Source organism: Acomys minous, assembly GCF_964271855.1.
Source record: "Acomys minous genome assembly, chromosome: 1".
NCBI lineage: Eukaryota > Metazoa > Chordata > Mammalia > Rodentia > Muridae > Acomys > Acomys minous.
The window spans coordinates 121,081,185-121,105,394 of NC_140483.1; the positions used below are offsets into that span (position 1 = coordinate 121,081,185).

Genomic DNA, 24,210 nt, shown 5'->3' on the forward strand with positions numbered 1-24,210 from the left:
GGTGATGGTGGTTTAGGGGGCCTCTTCCCTTAGCAGGCTCCATACTTCAACTTTTATAATCCTGGTCCCAGCTGCCAGAAATCAGATTTCATTCATTGAAGTGTCTCCTGGGGACTAAAAAACGTCCCCAGGATAAAAGCTTTTAAATTGGAGGCTGTCAAATTACTCCTTAAATGTACATAGCTAGTTATACTATAGAAACTATAGTTTTCGTTTCTTCATTAAACCCTCCATTTAAAAAAAAAAAAGCTTTTTAATTTTTGTCAAACTGCTGTATAAAACCCAGCGAATGACCTTTACCCACCCTCTTCTCAGACAGTATCTAACATCAGATTTCTTAGGGCAGAAAGATCACTGTAGCATTTGGAAGTTCACTTGGACAATCCTCTGAATGATAGCAGCAGGTCCTTGCCTAAAATACTTTAGTGCTTTTTCTAGTCCAAAGGAGCCTTTTTTCTTTTCACAAGAGTCCAGTAACCACACACTTATCTTTATATACCTAGAATTTTAAAAGCCTTGTAAAACATCTTAGAGGATCCATCTAATCAAAGTCATTTGAATGATTTCGTGCACCCAAGACATAATTTCCTGATTTATGTCCACATAAGTTGTGAGGAACCAAACTAGTAACGTTTTAGATCTGGCAGTCAACCGGAATCCAACCGGAACGCTAGAAAAAGGAAGTGCAAACGTACGTGAGCAGCGCTGCGCCGGAAAAGGTCGTCCAACCGTTGTCGGGGCCAGAAGCCGCCGCGCGCGGTGTTGCGCATGCTCGGCGCCCGGCCGGCGATTGGCTGTCGGGGAGGCGGGAGACTTGAGATTGCTCGGTGAAAGGGCGTCGCTACCTGCCGGGGGGTGCTCGCGTTTTCGGTCGGTGTGGCCGGTAGGTCTCTGCAGCGGAGGCCCGGGGAGGCGCGCGCGGGCCCTGGGGCAGGGTGGCCTGGTCCCGGGTGAGGGTGGAGGAGGAAGGCGGCGGGAACCATGGCGCTGGCCGGCCTGGGGCGGGGGCGTGTCCTGAGGTGAGGACATTGCTGGTGCCATTGCCCCCGCGGAGGCCGCCTGGGGCCTGAGAACAGCTCTGTCCCTGTCCCCGCAGGTGACAGTGATGGGGATGTGGAACCTTCCAGCGCGGTTCTTGGGCGATTTTATCTACCCACTGGTTCGTTCTCGCTCCCCCACCCCGAAACCATTTACAAGAATTGTAGGCAGGTGCGGTCCCAAAGTCTAAGGAGAACTGGCAGTATAAAGTAGAAATCTTATTAGCCAGTGTAGCTGGAAGCCGCAAAGCTGAAACAGCAAGGGCGGTCTCTTGCTGGCTTTGTGGAGTTTTAGGTTTTTGGTTTTTTTGTTTTTGCATCCTAGAGTTTGCCACACCCCCTCCTCAGTGAAGTCCAGAGGCAGGCATAGATTCTGGTTATGATCCTGTAGGCAGAGCTACCTGCTCCTGTCTCTCCTCTCATGGGACCTCTGCCGTCTCTATTCTCATAGGGTTTTGTGGATTAAACAGGCAACTGTAATTATAGGTAGTAATATTACAAGAAGCAGTGATAGCTACTGTGTGCCAAGCTTTTTTCTAAATCCTTGAGTTGGTCTCACAGTTGTAATAGTGTGTGATAAAGTTGTATGTGTGATAAAGGCACACGAGGAAACAGACACAGAGTTAAGTTAGCTGCTGGGAAGAGCGTTCTGTATTCAGACATTAGGCTTCAAAGCTGTTTTTTTTTTTTTTTCTTCCCTGAGATATGGTTTCTTTGTAGCCCTGGCTGTCCTGGACTCACTTTATAGACCAGGCTGGCCTCGAACTCACAGCGATCCGCCTGCCTCTGCCTCCCTTGTGCTGGGATTAAAGGTGTGCCTGGCACCAGTTATAGTTTATTATAAAGAAAACATCTTCATCATGGAAAATTTGAAGTACACAGAAAAGAACTCAGATTAAAAAAATCGCTTGTTATTGTAACATGCAGAGATAATTAGTGTTAATGTCATAGCACATGCTTTGCTAGTCTTAACATTAAGTTCATTTGTATTTCTTTTTTTTTGATTTGTATTTCTTAAAAATTTGTTTATACATATTTATCTATTTGCTTGTTTGTGTGTGTCTGTGTACACGGGCATGCATGCACCATGATGCACATGAAAAACAGAGGACAATTTGTGCGAGTTGGTTCTCTTTGTTCACCGCATATATGGTCATCTGGCTTGTCTTTGCTTACTGAGCCATCTTGCCAGCCCAACAACTCCTTTGTTTTATGTATACCTTATTTATATAGGCCCAAAGAAAACAATGTTAAAGTTACGATTTTACATTGTTTATTTTGTTTATTTTGTGTGTGAATATGTGAGGGTGTGTATGTTCTATGATGTGGCAGCAGAAGGCAGAGGACAGCCTGTAGGAATTGGCTATCCCCTATTGCCACACTGGGTGGGGCCTGGGAGTCAAACAGGAGGACATCAGGCTTGGTGACGCGTGCCTTTCACTGCCCAGCCAACTTACAGACCCAAAATAATAATGTTAGGTAATATTTTTGGTGCACTTGTATTATGACTATGTCTTGTTGCGATAGACCAGGTGTGGAGTATTCTGCTTGTGGTACTAACAACTGGCTCTCAATATTTCAGAGTTTTGGATCTATCTATCTATCTATCTATCTATCTATCTATCTATCTATCTATCTATCTGTCTATCTATCCAAATATATATATGGGAGAAAAAGAGAGACCATGTGTAGATGGAGCAGCTGCAGGGAAGACTCAGAAATTTGAGGAGCTTGTAAAGGCTGTATTCAGTTGTGTATATGAGGATTTATTCATCTAGTACCTTATTATGGACAAGTGGATTTCTTTTGCTATTAAGTGGTGCTAGCATACTTACACATAATCATCTAACCTTTTGTTTTGTTTTGTGTTTTTGTTTTTCAGCACAGGGTTTCTCTGTGTAGCACTGACTGTCCTGGAACTCACTTTGTAGACTAGGCTAGCTTCAAACTCACAGAGATCCACCTACCTCTGCCTCCCGAGTGCTAGGTTCAAAGGTGTATGCCGCCACCGCCTGGCTTTAAGCATATTTTTGATAGTTTCTAATACTAAAAGTTGAATTTCTGGGTTAATCAAATGATTTAAAAAACTGTCGTCTGTCATACAGAGTTTCTGATACCTTCTCCTTTACCCAAGTTAGTGGAAATAATATTGAGAAAAATTAGAAGAGTTTATTCCAATGTCTTGGTTTATCTTAGAAAAACACTGTTTTAAAAGAAAAGAACAGGAACTGGAGAGATGGCTGAGTGGTTAAGGGCGCTGCCTGCTCTTCCGGAGCTTCTGAGTTCAATTCCCAGCAACCGCATGGTGGCTCACAACCACCTCTGATGTTACCTGATGCCCTCTTCTGCAGATAACGCACTCATATGCAATAAATTAATCTTTTAAAAGAGGAAAGAAGAGCAAAATCACATTGCGTTATAAGCATGCCTTAAATTATCAGTATTTTTCTTATTAGTTTATTCAGAACATTTACTGATGAATATAATATATTTGGAGTTGTGGTTGATCCCATTTTTAGAATTCTCTTAGTTTTCCAGTGCTATGATGAAACATTATGACTCTATTAGTCAGTGTTCTCTAGAGGAACAGAACGTGTGTGTGTGTGTGTGTGTGTGTGTGTGTGTGTGTGTGTGTGTGTGTATGAGACCAGGCTGGCCTTGAATGTATGGGGATCCACCTGTCTCTGCCTCCCTAGTACTGGGACTAAAGGCATGTGCTACCATGCCTTTTTTGGTTTGTACACAGTGTAGGCGTGCGCGTGCTTGTGTGTGTGTGTGTGTGTGTGTGTGTGTGTGTGTGTGTATGTGTGTGTGTGACTTACTCTTGCCTGCTCATGTGTGTGTGGAGGCCAGAAGCTGGTGTTGAGATTTCTCTTCTCATTCCCTTACCCATGTTATTTTTTGAGATGCTCTCACAATACTTGGGAGTTTTGGCGAGAGAGCTGGGTAGTGAGCCCTGAGATGCCCTTTCTCTGCCTTCTGTTTGGAGTTACTGATTCATGCTGCCTCTTCAGTGACTTTTACAAGGACGTTGGGTATTTCCAACTTAGGTGCTCATGTTTGCGCACAACCACTTTATTCACTGAGCTATCTCCCCAACTCCAAGTTTTCTAAGACTTAAATTTCTCTGGTTAAGAAAAGATTATTTTATCTGCATGATTTTTTTTGTCTCCATGGATGTATGTGCACCTTGCTGCCTTTAGGGCCAGAAGAGGGTGTCAGATCCTTTGGAACTAGAGCTGTAGACATTGTTCTAATCATGTTCATGAATGGCTTCTGCTTTGGTATTTTTCAGGTTAATATTGCTGAAGATGAGACGATCTGCAGCGCCAAGTCAGGTGCAGGGAAATTCCATTAAAAAACCAAAATTCATACCTCCAGGAAGAAGTAATACAAGTCTGAATAAAGAGAACACAAGGATGAGTCCGGATATAAAACCATTTCAGGTAAATGAAAGAAGGGAATCATAATATGAGATATATATCGCCTAAAACTAAGTATGGTGCCTCATACCTGTAATCCAAGCACTTGGAAGGCTGAGGCAGGAGGATTGCCACAAGTTCAAAACTAGTTTAGGCTTCATAAGTAGTTCAGGCCGGCATGGTCTGCATAGTGAGACTGCCTCAAAAGCAATCAAACAAAACAAACAAAAAGTAACCCCTTGTTGCCTATTAGAACTTTCAGTGGCCTCTGTAAATGTTTTTATCTCCTCAGATGTGGGGATGAGATGAGAGAGGTAGCCAAGCTGTGCAAATGCATGGCTTGGCCTGAGCCTAGAACATTTTAGCAGCCTAGTTCACACGGTAACCCAGAATCTCCTTGATTGAAAGTATGTTTCTAAACTCCTAGGAACCACACTTAAGGGAGGCCCCGTGTCCAGCAGTACATGGCCAACATAAAACACAGCCAAGGGTATTTTTGGAGATGATTTGTTCATTTTTTTTTTTTTAAAGTACCACTCCCATTTTATTTGTCCAAAGTATTTTTTTTCTTCTGTCCTGTCTTTACATGGGCTTTGGTGGAGGTTGTGGTGCAGCACCAGCAGGTCTAAACCGTGGTGGGGGTGTTGGGCCCTTCTAGGCCTCACGGGATCGATTCCTGACCACCTTGCTGTGACTGGCACAGCTTACGCAGTAATGCAGCTTGCTGTGGATCTGGGGAAGCACATAAGCGTCAAAGGCACTGCTTGAGAGATGTCCCTGACAGTGGCGGCCTCTACAGTGTTCTGGATGACTGACTTCTTAACGGCCCTGTCCTTGGGCATGCACTGGGCGTGCAGCGGATTGGCTGCACATGGCTGCAGCCCTTTTTAGCATGGCCGTTGTTTCTCCTTTTTTTGATCGTCTTGGAGCCAAGACCCGAAAGAGATGTTTTGTTTCTTAATGCTTTGTTTGGGCATGTTTTTACTAAGTTGTCTTTTGTTTAATAAAGTTCTTATAAGAAAAGGGATTATAGAGCTAGGTCAGGTGGCACACACCTTTCATCCCAGCACTTGGCAGAGGCAGGTATTTCTGGTTGTGAGCCTAGCCTTTAACGGCTGAGCTATGATGATGGGCATGGCCGCACACGCCTGTAATCCCAGCACTCGGGAAGCAGAGGCAGGCAGATCTCTGTGAGCTCAAGACCTACAAAGTGACTCCAGGACAGCCAGGACTAGAAGAGAAACCCTGTCTCGAAAAATCAAAAAAAAAAAAAATATTTTTTATTTTATGTGTGCTGGTGCTTTTCCTGTTTGTATGTCTGTGCACCACGTGCATGCAGTGCCCCACAGAGGGCAGGAGGGCTTTGGATCCCTGGAACTGGTCCTTCAGATGATTGTTAACAGTCATGTGGGTTTTGGGATTGAACCCAGGTCCTTTGCAACAGCAGTTACATAACTCAGGCTGAGTTAGAATTGCTGTGTAGCTCAGGTTTGCCTTGAACTTGTTCTGTGTCCTGGGATGGCTTCCAGCTTGAACCTGGGTTCTGGAAGCACAGCCCTCCTCCCCCAGTGCTATTGTTAATACAGATGTGTAGAAACTGGCAGCTTGCTTTAAATTTAGAGCCTATTGTACAAAAATGTCAGAACTTAGATTTAATTTGTACACTAAATACATATTTGCTTTTGAATTTTAGGGTGCTGAGCAGTCACAAAATGATCCAGGTATATGTGGTTCAAATCTGTGGCCTGCTGAGGGAGGCGCTAAGGAAATGGACCGTGCGGCTGGAGCTGATCCACTTCACACAGGTAAGACCGTGATTTTATTATCACAGTGCTCTAGAGATGACATTCAAAGTGGATATTGGGGCTGCAGTAATGGATGGCTCAGAGGTTAAGAGCGCTGGCTGTTCTTCCAGAAGTCCTGAGTTCAATTCCCAGCAACCACATGGTGGCTCACAACTATCTATAATAAGATCTGGTGCCTTCTTCTGGTGTTCAGGTGGAACACTGTATACATAATAAATAAATAAACCTTTTTTTTTAAAAAGGGATGTTAAGGGCCAGGTGCTGTGGCGCACACCTTTAATGCTAGCACTTGGCGGGGGGTGGGGGGGTGGAGCGGGTGGGGTGGGGTGGTGCTGCAGAGGCAGGAGGATCGCTGTGAGTTCTCGGCCAAGCTCGGGACAGCCCAGGATACAAAAAAAAAAAAAAAGTTAATTTGACAATTGTTGATATAGTACTACTGGATTTTTGGCTTTAGATGATGTCAAAATTTATCTTTAGAAGTTGAATTTCTATCCATTTAGCCAAAAGGCTGTAGCTCTGTGGTTAGAATGTTTGCCTTGCGTGGCAAGGCCCTGGGTTTGAGCCCCATCACTGGCAAAGTAAGCTTTCAGAACAAACTCAAAGCCATGTAATTGAAGTCTAGTGTTTTGTCATTGGTGCATGTTTAAGACTGGAGGAAACTTGTTGATCAGATACAGTGTTTAAGCACTGATTGGTTGTATTTAAATTTCTGTAATAAACATGCTGATACTACCAAACTTGAAGAGATAAGGTTGAAGGAAGCAAATGACAACTTTATTGTAGTCTGTGTCAGATCAGATTTGAATTATTAATTCGGGAAAATTAAGCATTTTACCTATGTTCCGTCTCTTCATTGTTGACTTGAGTTAAAATAATTATGGTTCCTTCTGTTAGAGATACAGGCAACTAACGTGAGATAGTTTACAGAGCTTATTCAACCTTTGTTGCAGGATATTTGATCCCTCATGAACCCTTTCCTCCTTACTTCCCTCCCAGATTCCTTTTTTTCTTAAAGTCTAGGCTTTTTCTTTTTTTTTTTTTAAGATTTTATTTTTTATTATTTGGTTTTTCAAGACAGGGCCTCTCTGTGTAGCTTTGGCTGTTCTGAACTTGCTTAGTAGACCAGGCTGGTCTCGAACTCACAATGATCCGCCTGCCTCTGCCTCCCAAGTGCTGGCATTAAAGGCGTGCGCCACCAATCCTAGCTTAAAAGATTGATTTATTTATTACATACAGTGTTTTGCCTGCATGTATGCCTGCACGCCAGAAGAGGGCACCAGATCTCAGTATAGATGGTTCTGAGCCACCATGTGGTTGCTGGGAATTGGAGGAGCAGCCAGTGCTCTTAACCTCTGAGCTCTCTCCAGCCCCAGGCTTTTTCTTTCACTGTCAGGCAGAGGGCAGATAATCAATACTGTGTGCCTGTGTTGGGTTTTTTGTTTTTGTTTTTGTTTGTGATTTTCTATCACAGTAGCTGATCTCTTCATCTGAGAATGATGTGTTTCCTATGGGATATAGTATAATCTATTGCTGATTTGCACACATTTACACATAATTTTTGCCATTCTCTTCAATGCTAAATATGAGGAGTTAAGATAATTGAAGAGTGAACCTGATTTAGTGATTGACTGTCCTGGGAGCCTGTTCCAACCTTCTGATAGTCGTCTGCTCTCCCTTAGAGAGGTCAAATTGGAGACAGAGTCTCTCTGAGACTGGTTGTTCTCTGGTGGACTGCTGCAGAGGGATGTACTAGGGAAAAGAATGGGATGAGAGATTCATAGCTTGTACAGATTGTACATTTTGACTTTTTAAAAAAAATATTTATTTGTGAGCCAGGTGGTAGTGGCGCATGCCTTTAGTCCCAGCACTTGAGAGTCAGAGGCAGGTGGATCGCTGTGAGTTCGAGGCCAGCCTGGTCTACAAAGTGAGTTCAGGACAGCCAAGGCTACACAGAGAAACTCCGTCTCGAAAAACCAAAAAAAAACCTTATTTGTATATGAGTGCTCTATCTGCATGTACATGGCAGAAGAGGGCATCAAATCACATTGTGGATGGTTGTGAGCCACCATGTGGTTGCTGGTATTGAATTCAGGACCTCTGGAAGAACAGACAGTTCTCTTAACTACTGAACCATCTCTCCAGCCCATTCTGACATCCTTTAAGTTATAGATCTGACTCGTTCTGGAAGGAGATGTAAGCCTGCATGTTTTAGTTAAAATATGTTCCTGTGTACCCATATTACCTTTTTGTTTTGTAGTTTTTTCCATATGTAAAGAAATAAAAAACAGTTTAATTAGCATTAGTTTTCTCTCTTCCCATCCCTATGTGCAGGAGTTGAACCTGTGGTCTTTATTTTTATGATGATGATGATGATTGATGATGATGATGATGATGTTGTTGTTGTTTTTGAGACAGGGTTTCTCTGTGTAGCCTTGGCTGTCCTAGACTCACTTTGTAGACCAGGCTGGCCTCGAACTCAGCAATTCCCCTGCCTCTGCCTCCTGAGTGTTGGGATTAAAGGGTATGTGCCACCATGCCTGTTCTGAACCTGTGGTCTTATACATGCTAGGCAAGTTGTTTACCACTGAGTTCCATAAGATGGCTTGTTTGTTTTCTTTCTTTAATAAGTACACTTGACTGCATTCTGCCTCACTGGATACTTGTTTGTCTATAGCACTATATATTTGCAGATGATGCCTTTTGAGGATGAAGGTGTCAGTTTACGTCTAATGACTTCCAAAGGTTCAGAGAATGTTCTTTCAGGGGTGGTGTGATATGAGAGCCCATTTTTGGATAGCCCTTGTCCTAGTTATTTAGGGTGATTATTGCTGTGATGAAATGCCATGACCAAAGCAATCTGGGCAGGAAAGGGTTGATTTGGTTTATACTTCCAGATAACTGTGTGACTGAAGGAAGCTGGGACAGGCATGCAAACAGGCAGGAACCTAGAAGCAGGAGCTGATGCAGAGGCCGTGGACGGTGCTGCTTACGGGTTTGCTCCCGTGGTTTCCTCAGCCTGCTTTCTTACCGAACCAGGATCACCAGCCCTTGGGTAGCCCTACCCATAATGGGCTGGACTCTCTCCCATTGATAGCTAACTAAGAAAATGTCTTCCAGGCTGGGCGGTGGTGGCGCACGCCTTTAATCTCAGCACTTGGAAGGCAGAGGCAGGTGGATCACTGTGAGTTCGAGGCCAGCCTGGTCTACAAAGCGAGTCCAGGACAGCAAAGACTAACACAAAGAGACCCTGTCTCAAAAAACCCAAAAAAAAAAAAGAAAATGTCTTCCGGGCTTGCTTACAGCCAGATATTATGGATGCGTTTTCTCAACTGAGGTTCCTTCTTTTCAGATGACTTTAGCTTGTGTCACGTTGACATAAATCTATCCAGTACAGCCCCCCCCATTTTTTTTTTAACTAATAGTTTCACTGAGTCGTCTTAGGCTGGGCCTATGAAAACCAAATCCTGGAAGAGGGAAAGTGTGGGTTGAATATGTTCCCTAAAAAGCTATGAGATTCTAAGTCCTGATATCTGTGAGTGTGACTTTCTTTTCAAATGGGGTCTTGGCGGAGGTAAGCATGTTATGCTGGGTTCATACTAGTTTATGGTTATGGTGGCTGTTCTTGGTTGTCAACATGACTAAATCTGGAACTAAAAGCCCCAAATGGGGCCATACCTGTGAGGGAGTTTTGCTTAATTTGAAGTAGGAAGACATGCCTTTCATCCAGATCTTGAGGCAGGAAGACACACTTTATGCTAGGCTGTACCATACTCTGCTGGAAGCCTATAGTAAGGACATGGAAGAAGGAAGCTTTTACTCTTTGACCGCTTGTCTTCACCATGCGAGCAAGTCCATCCCCTCACTGGCTTTAGAGCCTGCTTCTTCAGGATTCCAGTGTATACTGAAGACCAGCTGAGGTGTCCAGCCTTGTGGACCGAGCAACTTCCTGGCAGCCACTGTTGGATTAGCTGAACTGCAGCCTCTACGTCATCTTAATAAATCTCCTCTCTCTGTGTCTCTGTGTCTCTGTCTCTGTCTCTCTGTCTGACTGTCGGTCTGTCTCTCTCTGTGTTCATTCTATACAGAATGTTTCTCTACAGAACCCTAATACAATGGTGGACTCTACATTTCATGAAGGGATGTTGGAAAGATGTGTTGTTTTCTGTGACACCCATGACCAAGGCTTTGGCTTCTGAGTGCTTAGAGAAGTCAGGTGGGCAAGACAAGGCCACTGGGTTGTGATGGTCTGCTGCTCCTGCAGACCAGCTCCCGAACAGTGAAGAGACAAGAAAAGAGAAAGTCTTGGTGGATGTGCGGTAGTGAGGATTGAGCAGGTGGTGAATGGCTGGTTAAGGGCAACTAACCGTTGGTTGAACAACTGGCTTTCATAGGAACCAGCTGTTGAGGTGAGGTTGAGGAATGGAGGGAAAAGAAACACTGGAGAGCAGGTATATGTGGTGTAAACTGAAGGTCTTAAAGCCCAGGAGAACCTTATTTTCTGTCTCTCTCACCTGCTGTTTGTCTTCTCTGTCTCACTTGCTCTCTGTCTGTTCCTGCTTGCTGTTACCCTTACTTTTCTGTGTCTGTCACTTGCTTGCTGTTCTTTGTGGGCCAGCCCCAGTATTTTATTTAAAGTGAAGTTCAGTTTTTTACAGATTACATCATAATTTTTCTCATCTTTTACAATCAATAGAACATTTAAAAATCAACAAAGCAAGAGAACAGTCTAACAAGGAAATACAAACAGTTCTGTATAACCTACAATAAAGCATACAGCAAAAATCAATCAATTTCCAAGTAATGGTCAGTGTAACCTGATTATTTTTTCTTAAACAATACTTGGGAAAGTTTAATCATAAATTTCCCTGGGCTAAAGCTATTGTGTTTACAAGATTGTCATAGCAACATAGCTTGAGCTAAATACTCTCTAATAAAGGAAAAACTTGACTTACTCCCAGTCCCAAACAAACAGGTGTGCTATCCAAGCCTAAACTAACTGCCACGGGGTCCTCTATTGTAAAGTATTCGTAAAGCATGACGTCCCAAGCCCACCTTCTAGTGCTCTCAAAGCAGATTCGAAAGACACTTTTCTACATCTAACAGTATCTAGCCCAGGTACTGTTATGTCAAGGCCCTAACTCTCTTTAGTGCAGTTTCTGCTTGGGTGCTCACAGTCAGAGCAAAAAACTATTATTGTTTCCAACCTTTGGCCAAATGCCTTCCTTGAACGTTTCTGTGGGAAAAAGTTTTCCCTGTGTGATTTTCATTAGGGCTCAGTCAAAGTGAGAAATAGAAAGACAGTTTTAGAAGAAAAGCAGATATCAGAGTAATTTGGCAAAATGACATCTGGACCATACATAATATTTAAGGTCAGTGGTGATCAGCCCTCCGGTAATCCAGCCTTTGGAACCTTGTCAAGCAAAGCCTCAGCAGCTGCTCTGGATGTCTAGAGATCATGCTGGACAGTCAGAGGTCTCTGGAACTTTGTCAAGCAAAGCCTCTACGACTTGTCCTCATGTTGTGACAGTAGTCTATGCTTCGGTGCTATTGAGGGACAGTTTTCAGAAGCCTTAGCAAGAATTTGTAAGGAAGCCGTAGCATATTATAAGGAATATGCTTTGTGAGTGGGTAAAGAGAGGTGAGATGGAATGTGAAAGTGAGTGAAGACCCTTGGTGTGAAGAGCAGGAGAAGCCTTTTCTGGCCTGGCAGAGGACTAGAATAGATTTTTGTAAAGAGATAGTGTAAGGCTTGAGAATATAGCTCACTGGTAGAACATTGGCCCACCATGTTCAAGGTCCTGAGTTCAAACCCAGCTTCACACAGAGCAAAAACAAATAACAAACAAACAAATAAAAGTAATATGAGAATAATTGAAGTAATGAAAAGTGGAGGATTTTAAAAATTCTTTCAAAAATATTTTAATTATATGAATTTATGGGTTTCTAAGATTTTGATACATGTTTATAAAGTATAATGATAAAAGTTAGGGTAGTTAATATTTTCCTCTCTTTAAATTAAAAAGTAAAAAAAAATAAAAAAATAAATAAATTAAGTAATTTATTCAATTTATATATTTGTCTTTTTGAGGCAGAGTCTCATATAGCTAAGCTAGCTTCAAGCTTTGAATTTTTATTCTTTGTACTTCTGTCTGTCTGTACTGAGATTACAAGAGTCTGCTGCCACAGGTATGGCTTTGTGTGTGTGTGTGTGTGTGTGTGTGTGTGTGTGTGTGTGTGAGAGAGAGAGAGAGACCCTGGGCATATGGAAGCCAGAAGATAACCTCAGGTGTACTTTGTCAGGCAATATTTACTCTTTCTTTCTTTCTTTTTTAAAGATTTATTTATTTATTATGTATACAATGTTCTACTTGCATGTGTGCCTGCAGGCCAGAAGAGGGTACCTAATCTCATTATAGGTGGTTGTGAGCCACCAAGTGGTTCCTGGGAATTGAACTCAGGACCTTTGGAAGAGCAGACAGTGCTTTTAACTGCTGAGCCATCTCTCCAGTCCTGTTTACTCTTTCTTTTTTCTTTTTTTTCTTTTTCTTTTTTGGAGGCAGACAGAGTCTCACTGATCTGGAGCTTGCCAGAAGGTCTAGGCTAGCTGGCCAGCGAGGCCCAAGATTCTGCCTGTCTCCACCTCTCTATCCCTAGGATTACAAACACATTTCACCATGCCTGGCTTTTTTCTACATGAGTTTTAGACACTGAGCTGAGGTCCTGGTGCCTGTGAGATAGGCAGTTTTACAACTGAGCCATTACCCAGCCCTATTTTTTCCCCCCAAACATAAATATTATACATATTTAAGAGGTGCATGTGTGCTGTATGTATTTATCCAGTCAGGATAGTTAGCACTTTAGCTCCTTGCTGTTACTGTTTGTTTCTAGCCTTCTTGTATAGTAAAGGATTATGAACTCCAGTTCTCCACTTGTTACGGCTGGCTAATCTTTGTTGTTAGCTTGACTGCATTTAGAGTTACCTAGGAGATGCATGTCTGTGAGTGAGGTTTTTTGTTTTTTTGTTTTTTGTTTTTTTTGGTTTTTCAAGATAGGATTTCTCTGTGTAGCCTTGGCTGTCCTGGACTCACTTTGTAGACCAGGCTAGCCTCGAACTCATCCACCTGCCTCTGCTTCCTGAGTGATGGGGTTAAAGGCGAGTTTCCAATTTTAAGTAAGTAAGGAATCCCAAACATGAGTGTGTGCAGCACAGTCCATGGGCTGGAGTCCTGGACTAAGCACAGATGGAAGGAGGAAGCCTGCTGAGTACCAGTGTTCCCCTTTCTTTGCTGAGGTGGGAGCAAGCAGCAGGCTGCCAGCAACCCTGGTCATGGTGAAACCATCCTCTGAGCCACGGGCCAGTGGAACACTCTCCTCCTGGTTGTTTTTGTGAGGTTTTTGGACATTACACATACCATGATGCTGTAGAGCGGTGGGACTTAATAGTCTATTTAACTGAGTTTTAGTACTGTTTTCCAATCTTTCTCAACTGTCTCCTTCCTGAGAGTGAAGGATTAAACATATATCATTGTGGTAGAGTCTTTCTCTGGTAAAGAAATGAGATACGTGGATTTCAAATGAGTATTAGGTCCTTAGGAATGCTTAGACATGTCTCAAGGTTCATAAACGCTCACAGATAGTATAATTTTTCTTTTTTCTTTTGAATGGTACATACACACATGCACACACACACATGCACACACACACATGCACACACGCATACACAACGCACACACATGCACATATACACACATTAAATCTTTTGGATGGCTCTCTTTTATGGGCTGCCTGTAAGTGGCACAATATTACCAAATGAAAATTTCCATTCAAAAGAATGGAGAGCTGTTGCCCTGTCACATTTCCTGTTGGAGAGAAGACTTGTTAAATATGGAGAAGCCTGTGCCAGGTCTGTTAGGATTGCATTCATAGTATTGTGGTTAGCACTTTAGGTACAGCATGAGATCATTATCAGATTAATACGATTTTTATTGATTTTGCTATTTAATTAATTTTTGTGATGGACATAATAAAATTTAACATTTTAAAATATACAATTCAGTGGCTGGTATTTAACAAATAGCAGTGTAGTACAACTTTGTACAACTGTCATTTCTGTGCAGTTTCACAGCGTCTTATCTACTTTCTATCTCAAATACGATTTATCTATTCTTGATATGCCATTCAGAGAGAAAACAGGGCTGGTGAGATAGCTTAGTTAGTAAAGGTGTTTGCCATGCAAGTCTGTCACCTGAGTCAATCTCAAAACCCATATCAAGGCAGAAGGAGACTGCCAACTCCACAAAGGTATCCTTTGACATCTGTGGCACGTGCTCACACATACAGTAGTAGTAATGAAAAGATCTTAAAGAGAAAAATACAATAAGTAGTCACTGTGGATTTTTAAAATAAGTGAGTGTGGTACAGTAAAAAGTCTCTCCCTTATGTTTAGACATCTAGCATGTTTCTCTAGAGGTAACCTCTTGTGTGTGTACGTGTGTGTGTGTGTGTTCTGTAGATATTACCTGTTACTTTACTTGTGCTTTTGATAAAACACAATGACCACCTAGGACCATCAGAAAACAGATATTTACAATTCCTTTTTTAAAAAAGATTAATTAATTAATTATTATTATTTTTAAAGATTTATTTATTATGCACACAGTGCTCTGTCTGCATGTACACATATAGGCCATCTCTCCAGCCCTTATTTATTTATTGTTATGTATATAGTTCTCTGCCTGCATGTACAGCTACATGCCAGAAGAGGGCATCATATCACATTATAGATGGTTGTGAACCACCATGTGGTTGCAGGGAATTGAACTCAGGACCTCTGGAAGAGCAGTCAGTGCTCTTAACCGCTGAGCCATGTCTCCAGCCCTATCTCACAATTCCTATGAGTTATGAAGTAGCAGTGAGAATAACTGCTGAGGGTTGGCTGAGGGTCTCCACACGTGAGGAGCTGTACTGAAGGGTTGCAGCATTAAGAAGGTTGGGAAGCATACTCTCGCTGTGTCTTGTTGACAAAAGCTAGCCATCACAGACATTTCACATATTTGGGAAAATTTTATGTCTATATTCTCTGAAAAGAGCAGTTAGCTTATTGCACTGCATTTAAAAAGTATCTTATATATTTGTTTGTTTATTTGTATTTGTGCATGTGTGCCAGCCAGAGGATAACTTACAGGAGTCAGTTTGCTCCTTCACGTGTGTCCCAGAGATCATACTCAAGAGATCAGGCTCGGCAGCACGCACCTTTACCTGCTGTGCCATTTTGACCATTCTGTATTTTTTTTTTTTACATTTCATTTTTACTATAATAGTGTTGATACAAAAATAGGATTTCATCTCAAAGGGAATAGAGATAGTTTATTCTGGAGCCAAACTGAATGACCGTGGCTTGGGAACACAGATTTAGGTTACCTTAAATTTCATGTTCCAATGAGGAACCAGTGTCATGAAGTTTTTATAGTAGCAGAACAAAGAAAGTCATAAACCAAGGTACTTTAAAAATATAAGTATGGAGCTGGAGAGATGGTTAAGAGCACTGTCTGCTCTTCCAGAGGTTCTGAGTTCAATTCCCAGCAACCACATGGTGACTCACAACCATCTATAATGTGATCTGATGCCCTCTTCTGGCCTGTAGGCATATATGCAGATAGAGCACTCATACATTAAATAAATATAAATAAATAAATCTAAAAAAAAAATACAGACATACCTGTAATCCCAGCACTTGGGGGAGGCAGAGGCAGAGGCAGATGGATCTCTATGAGTTGGAGGCCAGCCTAGTCTGCAAATGAACCCAGGATAGTCAGGCCTACACAGAGAAACCCTGTCTTGAAAAACAAAACAAAATGAAAAAAAAACAAACAAAAAGCCTAAGGAGCTGGGCATGGTGGTGGTGCCTTTAATTTGAGCATTCAGGAACAGAGGCAGGAGGATCTCTGTGTGTTAGAGGCCAGCTTGGCCTATGTAGTGAGTTCCAGGACAGCCAGGTCTATGTAGAGAGACCTTATTTCAATAAAACACAAAAGGAAAAAAAAAGCTTAAAATAAATTGCAGTTCAATTCTGCAGTCACTGAAGTTCTTGTCGGTTAGTCAGCTTTGCGGGTTTGTTTTGAAGATACATCTTTTTCTAGAAACTGTCATTCACAGTAGTTTAATCTTTTTTTTTTTTTAAATTAAGATCCACACAAAGATTCACTGCATCTTTGATTAGGTTTTTATTCAAATAGGCTTGTCTCTATTTGCTTTATGGAATGAAACAAATGTTAATCGTTTATGCAGCAGGCTTCTTCTCTTCTGTGGTAGCTTTCTTCTCCGCTGCTGGTTTCTTCTTAGAAACCTTTTTGTTGCCTGGCGTGGTGGCGCTTGCCTGTAAACCCAGCACAGAGGGAGGCAGAGGCAGGTGCGTCTTTGTGAGTTCGAAGCCAACCTGGTATATAAAGCAAGTCCAGGACAGCCAAGGCTACACAGAGAGACCTTATTTCGAAACCTCCCCCCGCGCCCCAAAGAAAAGCTGACTCCATTGTATGAACATGTCAGTGTCTTACTAATGAATATTTGTGTTGTATGGAGTCTTTTGGTATTATAAAATATAAACAAAGCTAAAATGAGCATGTATACACACACACACACACACACACACACACACACACACACACACAAGAATATATGTTTGTGTGTAATACCATGGAGCAGGGTGCTGGTCACAAGGAATGTGTACTCATTCTGGTGGATAATGGCCCGTTGACCTTTGCAGAGGTTAGTACAGATCTGTGCTCTCATTAGCAATGCTTGAGCAATGTATGTATAGGTTTGTTTGTTTGTTTGTTTGTCTTTCGAGACAGGATTTCTCTGTAAAGCTTTGGCTGTCCTGGACTCTGTAGACCAGGCTGGCCCTGAACTCCTGCCTCTGCCTCCCCAAGGGCTGGGATCACAGGTGTGTGTTCTCTCCTCCCAGTGATATTGGACTGTATGTGAGTAAACACTTATGATTTGATAGTTTAATAGCTAAAAATGTGAGTTTTTGTTTTGTTTTGTTTTTGTTTTTTTGAGACAGGGTTTCTCTGTGTAGCCTTGGCTGTCCTGGACTCACTTTGTAGACCAGGTTGGCCTTGAACTCACAGAGATCCTCCTGTCTCTGCCTCCCAAGTGTTGGAATCACAGGAGTGCGCCACCACACCTGTCCTAATTTTTAAATTTAAATTTTACTATTTATATTTCAGATTGAGTCAGATATGGTGGTACTCGCACTTGGGAGGTTGAAGAAAGTTTTGGGTCAGCCTGAGTTATATAGCAAGATCCCTATTCCCCTAAATTCGTGACTCAAATATATATTCATGAAAGTACTTTCAGTGTGACTCCTGTGTATGTGTACTTTTTCTGAACTTGTTGGAATAAGCTGCTGGCATGATGCCATATCACCCTCAAGCCTTCAGTGTATGTTTTGTAAACAAACTGGAGAGCTCATGAATGTGGCTATGCTTTTTAATACTAGGCTCTGGGGTCTGGAGACATGGCTCAGAGGTTGAGAGCACCAGCTGTTCCTCCAGAGGGCTCAGGTTCTATTCCCAGCACCCACATGGTGTAACTCTAGTTCCGGGGGATTTGATGGCCTCTCCTGACCTCTGCAGGCACTGGGCATGCGCATGGTGTATATACATGGGTGCAAACAAGTACTCATACACGTAAGATAAAATAAAATGCATCTAAAAACAATTAAAGATAGCTTGTGGAGTGAGTGCCCTCACCTCTTCCACCATGTGAAGACACAGGACACTGTGCTGGGTATACAACCTAGAAAGCGTCCCTTCTCCAGAGACTTAATATTTCAGTGTCTTGGTTTTGGAATCCTAGTCTTCAGGATAGCAGGAAATACATTTTTTGTTGTTCATAAGCTACCTAGTTTGTGGTATTTTGTTATGACAACTTGAATGGATTAAAATAGTGTTTATTATTTTCCCCTGTTAATTCAGGATTATGTGCTATAGCTTGTTGCCTTGCCTTTAGTTTGTTTGTTTTTTTTTTTTTTCAATTTTATTTTAATACAGGGTCTCATTTTGTAGTCAGGCCTGACCTGGAACTTGCTATGTAGAGGTTTGCTTTGGACTTGGGGAGATCTGCTTGTCTTTGTCTCCTGAGTGCTGGGATCAAAGGTGTACACCACATGCAGCCTTTCCTCCTTATTTTTAGTTTTAGTTTTTTAAAATTACTTGCATGTCACGCATGTATGTGTGTATTTTGTCTGCGTGTATATCTATGAACCACTTCTGTGCAGTCTCCATAGAGGCTAAAGAGGGCATCTGACGCCCTGAGACTGTGTTATAGTCAGCTGTTAGTCATTATATGTGGTTGCTGGCAATAGAAGCCGGGTGCTCTGCAAGAGCATCACTGCTCTTAAGTGCTGAACCATCTCCCCAGCTCCTCTACCTTAGTTTTTGAGGGAAGGTTTTTTACACTGATCTTGGAGCCACCATTTCAACTAGTGAGTCCCTGGGATCCCGTTGTCTCTGATTCTCCACTTGTTGCTTGCAGGGCTGGGCTTCTCGGGAGCTTCTGGAGGGCCATTCTCAGGTGCTCATGACTCCACCTCCATGTACACTGTGTTCTAACGTGGATTTCTTTGATGCTGCTTCATGGTTAATTTCTAATGGAAAATTAGGAACTAAGGAGACTATCCTTTGTGTTTAAGGCCCTTTTGGGAAGCTTTAGGTTGGTGAATAAATAGTTTTCATGCTTTGGGAGCTGTGTGGAATTCTTTTTTTTTTTTTTTTCATTTCATCATTTATTTACATGTTGAAGCTCTCGCACTAAGTTTTTACAAGCTGGTGAACACTGACAAATTATTTCTCCCACAGAACTATAACGAGCTGTGTGGAATTCTTACCCAGTGAGAGGGGAAATAGAATGTGTCTATTGCACAGACACAGTAGAAGATAATTCTGCTAGCCAATTTGCTTTTAGTTCTCTGGATAAAAAAGCTTTTGTTGAATGATTATTATTTTTTAATATTGACTTATTTTAGTGAATCAGTGGTTAGTCCTTAACTAGCTTTATACCCTGATAACCACACAGAAAGACCAGGATCAGTTTAATTAGCCTATAGCTCAATGCTGTGCAATAATTCCTCCATCCTAAGCCTCCAAGCTAGGCTAGTTTCCTCCTGTTCTGATTTCCCACTTTATACTTGCTTTTTCCTCATGTCCTAGGCCTGGTTCATTTCTCCGCATGTTTCCTGGTCTTCTCCTCGTGGCTTCACCCTCTCCTTCCTTCTCTCTCTCCTCCCCTCACTCTATCAGGATGTCCCATCCTTTTCTCTGTCATTGCTCAGCATTGGCTAGTTGGTTTTATTGACAACACAGAAAACAAATGGTGACATATTTAAACAAACTTGAGGAAGATACTTAGAATAAACATCATATTGCAATGTCCAGATTGACACTAGATAGTGGGGTAGAGAAATCAACATTTGAGTAAACAAGTGGAAGCTGTACACAGTCCACAAGAACATTATGCCAACAGCTTTTAAAGCGATCTGTGTGGGGGGACTGTTGGAATTTTTGCTGTGGATGCAAGCAAATATACTTGTTAAGTTTTGTTCTGGAATCAGTCGGGTTGAGAAAAGGGCCGTGATCACTCAGATGTTGGCCTCCTGTTCCCCTTCCTGCTCATTCTGAAGTGTATGTATGCTGGAAGCGCCTGCTTAGGGATATGCAGAGCTCTTCAAGAGACTGGAGCAGCACAGTGTCCCTTATGTGTACAACAGTTCCCCTTTTACATTAGACAGGCGCGATGGGGAGAGGCAGCGGTCAGATGACATTCATTGACATTCATATTAGTCAGCAGGGTCTCTCTGCGTAGCCCTGGCTGTCCTGGACTCGCTTTGTAGACCAGGCTGGCCTTGAACTCATAGAGATCCGCCTGCCTCTGCCTCCCAAGTGCTGGGATTACAGGTGTGCGCCACCACGCCCGGCTTAGTCAGTAGTTCTTAATTCACATGGATTTTAGAGATGTGTGAGTTCCTTCCCCCTACACCCCAGTGCTTGGAACAAAATCCAGGTCTTTTATATATGCTAGGAACACATTTTGCCACGGAGGTGGGCTCTCTACCCAAGGCACAATTTTAAAAATATTTAAAAAGTAAACTTTAGGGCCAGTAAAATGGTTCAGTGGGTAAAGGTTTGCTGCCGTGGCTGATGAGCTGGTTGATGCCTGGACCCATGTGGTGGGAGTAAAGAACTGACTCCTGAAAGTTGTCCTCTGACCGCCACATATACATGTGTACATACAGCTGAAAAATTAATAAAATAGAATAAAAAATTTAAAAACTTAGCCAGGGTCAGTGGCACATGCCTGTAATCCCAGCACTCAGGAGGCAGAGACAGGCAGCTCTCTGTGAGTTCCAGGCCAGCCTAGTCTACAAAGTGTGTCCAGGACAGCCAAGGCTACACAAGGAAACCCTGTCTCGAAAAACAAACAAACAAAACCCAAAAAACTCTTAATTGTATGTATTTGCACCTTGCCATGCGATGTCATGGTATACTTATAGATAGTAAAATGGTTACTGAAGTGAAGCAAATTAACATATTCACCATCTCAGTTAATTTTTATGCCAAAAGCAACTAAAATTTACTTATTCAGCCAACATCCCTAATCGAATAGTTTTATTAGTTAGATCTCATATTGTAGGTTAGATCTTTAGATTAATTGAGCCTACACAATTTGTTTTAACTTTTGACCAGGTTCTCATACAGGCCAGACCGGCCTCAAACCCATGGTGTAACTGATCCTCTTGTCTCTGCCTCTCAAGTACTAGATTTACAAGATGTGGCTCTGTTAGCACCCATTCCTTAACGGTTCACTTTATTAGGGATTCATTAAAGAAGAGGGCACCAGATCTCATTATAGCTGGCTGAGAGCCACCATTTGGTTGCTGGGAACTGATCTCAGGATCTTTGGAAGACAGTACTCTTAACCTCTGAGCCATCTCTCCAGCCCTGTTTTGCCTTTTTAAAAATGATGATTTCTTTATTTTGCAGAGCTGCCTGCAGTTCAAGCACTTGTATTGAGTCAGACCCCTAGTCTGTGCTATTTATTTTGAACTCTTAATGGTATATACTGCCTCAATTGTGGTGAGACCAGTGGGGTCTTGTGCAGTCTGTGTTCAGATCCCTCTGCCCACTCATCTCCTGTGTGGTATGGTTTCCCAGCCGAGACAACTCCTATCTGAAGGATAGGTTCTGTGTGCTTTCTGTTTGTTCCTAAGTAGCAGGTTTCAATTCCTTGCCAGCTACTGTGTTAATGAAGCCAGTCTCATCCTCTTCATCCAACAAGGCTGACTTGCACAGTCACTGGCTGGTTATTGAATCCTCTGTGGCCTTCAGTGAGTAGGACCGTTTGCTTCTCAAGGCTTGTGGGTGCATGTGACTAAGACCTGTGACCCATCTGCTGTTCACAGTGTCAGATGTCATGTGTTTAATATTAGAGCAGAAATTCTTTTTCCTTCAGGTGGATGAATGGGACACATTTAAAATTGAGGGACATGCATGAGGGACATGCGTTTTTCAAAGTGGAGGTAACTTTTTTGCTGTGTTTCTCATAGTTTTTGAATCTTTGCTGTCTCTCCTTAGAAGCCTAAGAATAAGACTTTATAAGACATGTTCTCCAAATGGTCTTTGAAAAAAACTTTTCATTCCCTAGCAAGTGGTTTAGATTTGTTCACTTAGTTTGAATCTGCTTTTTGAATCCACACTGAGGACCAGTGTGGGAAAAATTAAATTATGATGTTCAAAGAACTCTGTGACCACCTAAGCCAGCAGTGTTGATCTGTGGAAGATAAGGGAAAGGCAGGTCAGTGCAACACATCTTAGTAGCCCGTGTTGCCTCACGCTTCAGGGTTTATTTTAGGTATATGTAAGCACAGCACAATTAGGAAAAAAACCTTTCCTGGTGATAATTAACTCAGTCTCTTGTGCATAACAAAGCTTAAGACATAACTACATTGAAAGTCTTTCGAGTACAGATGTACAAATGACTTCTTCCATAAAGATAGGTTCTATAGCTTGACCGAGAAAACAGCCCGAAGATAAGGGTCTGGGGGAGATGGCGTTACACATTGACAGAGACAAACCAGCCCAAGCTAAGGGACTGGGGAGGTCTGCTGTGGTCTCAGCACAAAGGTCACCAAACCTTACCTTTGCTCCCAGCCCTCTCTGGGCTGAAAACAGATTAACATCACATCTTTGAAGAGACGTGTGTGTGTGTGTGTGTGTGTGTGTGTGTGTGTGTGTGTGTGTGTGTGTGTATGTGTGTGTGTATGTACCATGCCTGATTCCCCTGGGGCTTATCTGTGAGCCCAAGGACCTCTGTACCTCTCAGAGAGGAGTATTTAACCGCTGCCTTTTAATTTAGTTTGTTTGCATGAATCTCTGTTTCAGCCTCCCAAGTGGCTCGAATTACAAGTGTGTGTACTACTTCTTCCAGCTTCAATATTTCTTTTTAAAAATTTGAGACAGGATCTCAGTACTTAGCCTGCCCTGGCCTTGATTGAGGTTTTGATGCAGCTGAGTCTCTATTGGGGCTGCTGTGTGTACCGCTAAACCTGACACGACCTTGTTTTATATGTCTTCTCTTGTCTTTCATATGAATCCTTTTTTTTCCTTTGATGAATCCTTCTTTTATTTATTTTTGTGGAGCTTGACCACAAGGTTCTCAGGAATGCATTTTTTTCTACTTTCAGGATTGAGTCAAAAGCTGCTTGTAAAATGGAGTCTTGCAGGGGAAGGCACAGCCTGAAAAACTTCTTTTACACAATATAGAGTAACTTAGAACAGGCAGTAGCCTGATTTCAACATTCCCCTGCCCCCCCTTTTTTCCCCACCATCGTACTTGTAGCACAGATTGGCTTTGGATTTGCTGTAATTCTTCTGCCTCAGCTTCCTGAAGTCTCAGAGTCCCCTTGCAGATGGACACCAGTGTAGAGGCTTCAGATGCCATCGTAGGAGCACAGTAGGAACACAGTAGAAGCCCAGTAGTACGGCATAGGGTCACCTCAAAATTCCCAGGTTTTTGTATTGTCCACCTAACTGGGCGACTCAGCTAAGGGCTGGTTCATTAGCGTATCAATGCGACCTTGTACCTAGCTCATTAGCATATCAAAGCCGTTCTTGGGGTTGGCTCACTTTGGAGCTGCCTGGAGCTGCCTTATGTCTTGTAAACACTATGTTATTCCAAGTCACACAAAATGGCTTCACTTATGTTTTACTAGTGAGAAAATGGAAGGTATAGAAAGTAATGGTGTTGGCTTTTAGCCTAGTTAGCAGACAAGAAAGTCGGAGAAATTCCTCCATCTGCTTTAGCTTTAGGGATGAGATAAGGGATTCTATTCTGAAATTGTGATACTTTGGATCTCAAATATCAGCAAAATAGGGTTACTCTGTAGGCTCTGTTTCTTAACAATTAAACTTTATTATATAACCCGACTAGCTTAGACAAGAGGGAAAAAAGGTTATGTATGGGTGGGTCATGTGCCTGTGTGTGTGTGTGTGTGTGTGTGTGTGTGTGTGTGTGTAGGCTAGAATAAGTGTCCTTCCTTCCTCCATTGATCTCTACTTTATGTACTGAGACAAGGTCTCTGACTAAACCGGGAATTCTTTGATTAAGCTAATCTAGCTAGCCAGTTTATCCTGGAAACCCCCTGTTTTTGCTTCCTAAATTTAGGGATTACATGTAGGTTGCTATGCCTGTCCAGATTTTTTTGTTTGTTTCTCTTTTTTGAGATGGGGTTTCTTTGTGTAGCCCTGGCTCCCTGGAATTAGCTCTGTAGACCAGGCTGGTTTTGAACTCACAGAGATCTGAGTGACTCTGCTGGGATTAAAGGTGTACAAATACGGGGGTTGGGGGAGTTGAACTGTGGTTTTCATGCTTGAATGACCTACTTTATTA

At 42.4% G+C, this 24,210-nt stretch overlaps 1 protein-coding gene and 1 pseudogene across 3 annotated transcripts in view; one reads left to right on the forward strand and one right to left on the reverse strand.

Moving 5' to 3' along the window:
* Nucleotides 1-749: 749 nt before the first annotated feature.
* RAD54B (RAD54 homolog B) overlaps nt 750-24,210 on the forward strand; it is a 72,084-nt gene continuing 48,623 nt past the window's right edge. The window contains exons 1-3 of one of the 2 annotated variants that reach the window (XM_084798896.1): nt 750-883; nt 4,333-4,483; nt 6,153-6,264. In XM_084798896.1, the coding sequence (XP_084655022.1) occupies nt 4,349-4,483; nt 6,153-6,264 (247 nt within the window). In that variant the 5' untranslated portion in view covers nt 750-883; nt 4,333-4,348. Of the gene's footprint in view, nt 884-1,017; nt 1,160-4,332; nt 4,484-6,152; nt 6,265-24,210 lie in introns of those variants that run through there. The other variant, XM_084798897.1, reaches the window with a different exon arrangement.
* LOC311596981 (small ribosomal subunit protein eS26-like) lies at nt 5,042-5,595 on the reverse strand (annotated as a pseudogene). The gene is made up of 2 exons: nt 5,566-5,595; nt 5,042-5,381 (listed from the first exon to the last, which is right to left on the reverse strand). The product of its transcript is annotated as a small ribosomal subunit protein eS26-like (transcript).